Source organism: Myotis lucifugus, unplaced genomic scaffold, assembly GCF_000147115.1.
Source record: "Myotis lucifugus unplaced genomic scaffold, Myoluc2.0 scaffold_11097, whole genome shotgun sequence".
NCBI lineage: Eukaryota > Metazoa > Chordata > Mammalia > Chiroptera > Vespertilionidae > Myotis > Myotis lucifugus.
This window is the reverse complement of record NW_005882145.1, coordinates 1-5,349: the sequence shown is the minus strand read 5'-3', so window position 1 is coordinate 5,349 and position 5,349 is coordinate 1. Positions and strand designations below refer to the sequence as shown.

The 5,349-nt window shown below is 56.1% G+C and overlaps 1 protein-coding gene across 1 annotated transcript; it reads left to right on the top strand.

Annotated features, from left to right (window-relative positions):
* Positions 1-34: 34 nt before the first annotated feature.
* On the top strand, positions 35-5,162 carry LOC102436776 (acetyl-CoA carboxylase 2-like). Its single transcript, XM_006109533.3, has 7 exons — positions 35-268; positions 370-473; positions 847-928; positions 1,566-1,711; positions 1,946-2,096; positions 3,171-3,305; positions 4,797-5,162. Exons 1-7 carry the CDS (start codon positions 122-124, stop codon positions 4,995-4,997), a joined length of 966 nt encoding a protein of 321 aa, XP_006109595.2. The 5' UTR covers positions 35-121; the 3' UTR covers positions 4,998-5,162.
* Positions 5,163-5,349: the final 187 nt, after the last annotated feature.

Below are 5,349 nucleotides of genomic sequence, written 5' to 3'. Positions count from 1 at the left end.
ACCCAGGGTATCCGACTCGGGACCCTCTTGACTTCCCTGTTGTTCTGGCTCTTTGGGAACCACGGGGGAACCCCGTGGGCTAATCGGGAAACCAATCCCTGTGCCTTTCCCCTCAAGGAACATGGTGGTGGCTTTGAAGGAGCTGTCCATCCGGGGCGACTTCAGGACCACCGTGGAGTACCTCATCAACCTCCTGGAGACCGAGAGCTTCCAGAACAACGACATCGACACCGGGTGGCTGGATCACCTCATCGCCGAGAAAGTGCAGGTGAGGAGCTGCACACGCCTCCCCTTCGGTCACAGAGAACCCTCCCCCAGCTCCCTGGGGGCTTGGTTACCATGGATACTGAACTGCGGGGTCTTTTCCAGGCCGAGAAGCCGGATATCATGCTCGGGGTGGTGTGTGGCGCCTTGAACGTGGCCGACGCGATGTTCAGAACCTGCATGACGGATTTCCTGCACTCGCTGGAGAGGTGGGGCGCGCGGGTCACTTTCCCCTTTTGGGGTTTGCATTAGTGGCAAGTGAGGCAGAACATGCGTTATTTGGGTGCAAAGCAGTCACAGGAGATGTGTGAACCCCTCCCGCATGCTCGCTTCTGAAAGTCCTCACAGAAACCCGGGCTGCCCTGGAAGAGGGAGGGTCGGCATCCTCAAGGCCGAGGTCAAGTACAGACAGACGGCCACGTGCTTATTCGTGCTGACCTGGGACGGTTCTTGTTTTCTCGCCTTTTACGGAGACGTAGCTTTTTCCGGGACAGCCAGGCGCGTTGGGCTGCAGTCCTGGGACCTGGCCGCAGAGTTCTTGGTCGAAACCAAGGCTGACCGCCGATCTGTCTTCTTTTTCAGGGGCCAGGTCCTCCCTGCGGATTTTCTGCTGAACACTGTGGACGTGGAATTAATTTACGGAGGCGTTAAGTACATTCTCAAGGTAACGGTCCGTGTTTCTCGAATGTCTCCAACACTCTAGAGCAGGGGTCCTCAAGCTACGGCCCACGGGCCACATGCGGCCCGCCGAAAACATTTATCTGGCCCGCCGGGTGTTTTTGCCGCCTCTGTGTGCATAGGAATTTGTTCATAGTTTTTTTTTTAAACTATAGTCCGGCCCTCCAATGGTCTGAGGGACAGTGAACTGGCCCCCTGTTTAAAAAGTTTGAGGACCCGTGCTCTAGAGTCCCAAATCCCTGGGCAGAGCCACGCTTGGGAGGCAGGGCCCTGGACCCCGTTTCCCTGTTGCCCAGGCAGCCCTGCAGGGGCCTGATGCTTGGAGGCAGGAAGCGAAGGAGGGTGCACAGTTGGTGAGAGATGGCCGGTGGGACCATGCCCTCGGCCAGGGACCATTAGTCCACCCACAGGCAGGTGTGGTGCCCTTTCTCCAGGCTCCGTGCCTGCCAGCTTCTCCCTCCGGGCGATCGGGGCCTGGGACTAGACAGGCGAGGCGTCCACCTGGCTCTCCCACAGTGGACACAGCTCTAGCTCCTGGTCGGGGGTGGGGCAGCTGCTGTTCTGGGGGCACAGGGACAAGCAGACATCCTGATGCAAGTGGGGACGTTGCACCTGTCCCGCAGGTGGCCCGGCAGTCGCTGACCATGTTCGTCCTCATCATGAACGGTGGTCACATCGAGATCGACGCCCACCGGCTGAACGACGGCGGGCTCCTGCTGTCCTACGACGGGAACAGCTACACGACCTACATGAAGGAGGAGGTGGACAGGTGTGTGGGCGGGGCCCCGAAAGGGCGGGGCGGGCTCTCAGCCAGAAAACGGTTCCACCCTTTGCTCCCCAACTGGCTCCTAATCTATTTGTGGTGACTGTCAAATGCCACCGTTTGGGAAAGGGGAGCCCCCCGAACTGCACACAGGGTGAGGGGCCCTCAGGGCTGCCTCAGGGAGAGAGGCTGCAGCGGGCCTGACGTGGGCGCCGGGGCGATGCTCCCCCCCTTCCCCAGTTACCGGATCACCATCGGCAACAAGACGTGCGTGTTCGAGAAGGAGAACGACCCCACGGTCCTGAGGTCGCCCTCGGCCGGGAAGCTGACGCAGTACACGGTGGAGGACGGGGGCCACGTGGAGGCTGGGGACAGCTACGCCGAGATGGAGGTGAGTGCAGGGCAGGGCCCGGGGGTCAGCGCGGCCTCTCCTGTGCCCCGTCCCCGCTCCCCGAGGGAGGGCCATTGCTTCTGCAGATGGGCCTCACCTCTTAACCTGGGCCACCGGCTGCGAATTCCTAAGAGCCAGTGTGCAGGGTTCAGCCCAGATTCCCCACAGTATTTAAAGCAGAAATGCACACCTCCCTGGAAATGAGTAAGAACTGATTCATGATGGCGATGGTGGCCATTACAAAGTCTTCAGCCAACACCAGCAGAGCACTTACCACGGGACAGGCACCATTCTGAGCATCTTACCTCTTTAATTACCCCTTTAATCTTCCCAGCCATCGTAGGAGACGGGCACTATTTTGACCCCCATTTTACACATGAAGAAACGGCGCCCACGCGGCTAAGAAACTCACTTGAGGTCACGCATAGCCAGGATTCAAACTCAGCCTCCATTTCCACTGCCAAGGAAAATAATACCCTGACAATGGCAATGACAATACAGGGACCGTGGGCCAGACTGTTCATCTTGCTGAATCCTTATCAGAGTCCTCATTTCACAAGAGGCGGGGCTCAGAGAGGGAGAGGCACGTGCTGGAGGTCGCAGGATGTGTGGGTGCCGGGGCTGCCGCCCAGGCCTGGCGGACTTGGGTGCCCGCACTGTGTGTACTGGGAGCACATGCTTCATTTCACAGTGTTCCTCAGAGGGTTTCTCGTTGCCTTGAGAAAAGGAGCAGGAACGTGTATGTTAATCACCCTACATACTACGATTTAATGATAGTTCTAAGAGAGAGTCTGTGCTTCCCAAGTAAAGATCAGTTTTCACGTCTGTAAAATGGGCATAAACATACCTCCCCGGCCGGCTTTGCAGATGGAGATGATCTGTGAAGAGCACCGTGACTGGCTTCCGGTGACTGCTGCTTCCCTCTATCCTTCCAGCGTGAACCCTGCCAGGGCGTCATTCTGTTTAAATGCCGCGGGCCCTCCTCCAGAGTTACTAGTTCTGAAGGACTCTGGGCGTCACACACACGGGCCAGCCCTGGTGGGCTCCATCTCGGGTCTTCTTTCCGCACAACAGGTGATGAAGATGATCATGACCCTGAACGTGCAGGAAAGTGGCCGGGTGAAGTACATCAAGCGCCCGGGGGCCGTGCTGGAAGCGGGCTGTGTGGTGGCCAGGCTGGAGCTCGATGACCCTTCCAAAGTGCACCCGGTACGTAGCTCCCGGCACAGCCACCCAGCAGGCTCATGTGGGTTCGGGTGCGCTCACGGCCTCCACCTGCCTGGTCAGTGAGCCGTCTCCTGCCTCCCGTGTCCCCCCGGAGCCAGCGTGATAGGAGCACACGTGCCCTCCTTTGCTCAAACCCCTCTCAGCAGCCTCGGTCTCACTCAGAAGAAAACCCCAGTTCTTCTGTGGACCTACCAGACCCCACATCAGCTGTCCCCACCTTCTTCGGCTTTATTCTCTTTCGTGTTCCCCCTGCTTAAATAGTCCAGACCCCCTGCCTGGGACCTGCACCCTCATCTGGGAGGACCTCCCCCAGATGCTTTCAGGGCTCTCCCTCCTCCCTCTCACGAGCTGTCACTCAGACGTGCTCCGGGCATAGTGAGTACCCGGAAAAAACAGGTCTTGCTGACTGTTTACACCCTTCTAAGTAAGCCATGTTCATCATTCATCCGAGTATTGCGCCTTCCTCTACGGTTATTAGTACATATGCCCAGGAATATAGCTAGAAATGTTTTGTTGTTGTTAATCCTCACCCGAGGATATTTTTTTCATTGATTTTTTTTTTTTTTTTTTTTTTTTTTTTTTTTTTTAGAGAGAGTGGAATGGAAGAGGGAGGGAGGGGGAGAGAGAGAGAAAAAAAAAAAAACATCAATGTGAGAGAGACACATCCATTGGTTGCCTCCCCCCTGCACCCTGACTGGGGCTGGGGATCGAACCTGCAACCCAGGTACATGCCCTTGACCGGGAATTGAACCCATGACCCTTTGGTGTGCAGGGCTATGCTCTAACCATTGGGAACACTGGCCAGGGCCAGAAAAGTATATTTTTAAAAATCAGATAGTTTCTGTTCCCCAGACTATTCCATTAGTTTTGTTTTCCTTCCCATTCTTTTTTTTATTCTTTCTTGAGGCTTCCCAAAGCTAGAAACAGTGAGCCTTTTTAGATCAGTGGGAAGGTCTGTGTGCCTGCAGTGTGACTCCTTTCAGCAAACATTTCCTGGGCCAGGTGCACGAGCAGGGCCCGGCCACCAGACCCTGCAGACTCACACTCGCCTCTGAGATGAGCCCTTGTGATTCAGCTCGGCAGCTCCAGTCAGGGAGACTGCCCTTGGCCCTGGCTGTGGGAGGTCCGACGGAGAAGCCAACATCAGACTGTGGAGAAGGACGAGAGGAGGTGTTGGGGGACGGGGGGCAGAAGCTGAGGGTTCCGGGCCAGCAGAATGGATGTCCCAAACCTCCTGGTCCAGGGCCTCACACATAGTAGGCGTTCTGTGGGTCCTTCTAGAATGAATCCATAGACAAACGGGCACATGAAGTCCATCTTGCCAGTTTCACTTTCCAGTATGTTGTTCTGGGCCCCATCCTGAGAACACTGTCCGTGTGGCTTGCGTATTGGCAGGTCTGCCTCGGCCCCCGGCTTGTCTTGGTCGGGAGGCCACGGTGTGCTTGACCTCGGGTTCTCGTTGTGTCTCATCAGGCCAAGCCGTTCACAGGGGAGCTCCCCGTCCAGCAGACCCTGCCCATCATGGGGGAGAAGCTGAACCAGGTCTTCCACGCCGTCCTGGAGAACCTCACCAACGTCATGAGCGGCTACTGTCTGCCGGAGCCCATCTTTAGCATAAAGGCAGGTCTCGTGTGCAGGGCGGTGTGTCTCCCACACACGTGTAGGTCCGTGTGACGAGCTAGAAGGGTTGGCTCCCTGAGGTCAGAGGGCTCTACTGATGCCCGTTCAGCCCTCGGTTTGATTGTACACGTCAGGGTACTTCTGTCTGATTGTACAAACTGTCGTAAAAGTGACAGTTGGTGTTTCAGGGTTTAGTTCAGCTCCACACTGAGAATGTTCAGGTAATCAGTTTAAGAAAGGAGTCAATGTGGGTCACTCTTTTTATTTTTTAAAAGTATTTTTATTAATTTTTAGAGAGAGAGGAGGAGAGAGGGATAGAGAGATAGAAACATCAATGAGACAGAAACATCATCAATTGGCTGCCTCCTGCACGCCCCAACGCTGAGGATGGAAGCTTCAACCCGGG

Coding starts and splice junctions, on each gene's coding strand:
- LOC102436776 (XM_006109533.3), top strand. CDS start 122: ATGGTGGTGGCTTTGAAGGAGCTGTCCATCCGGGGCGACTTCAGGACC. Junction 269..369: donor TCATCGCCGAGAAAGTGCAG/GTGAGGAGCTGC, acceptor GGTCTTTTCCAG/GCCGAGAAGCCGGATATCAT. Junction 3,306..4,796: donor ACCCTTCCAAAGTGCACCCG/GTACGTAGCTCC, acceptor GTGTCTCATCAG/GCCAAGCCGTTCACAGGGGA.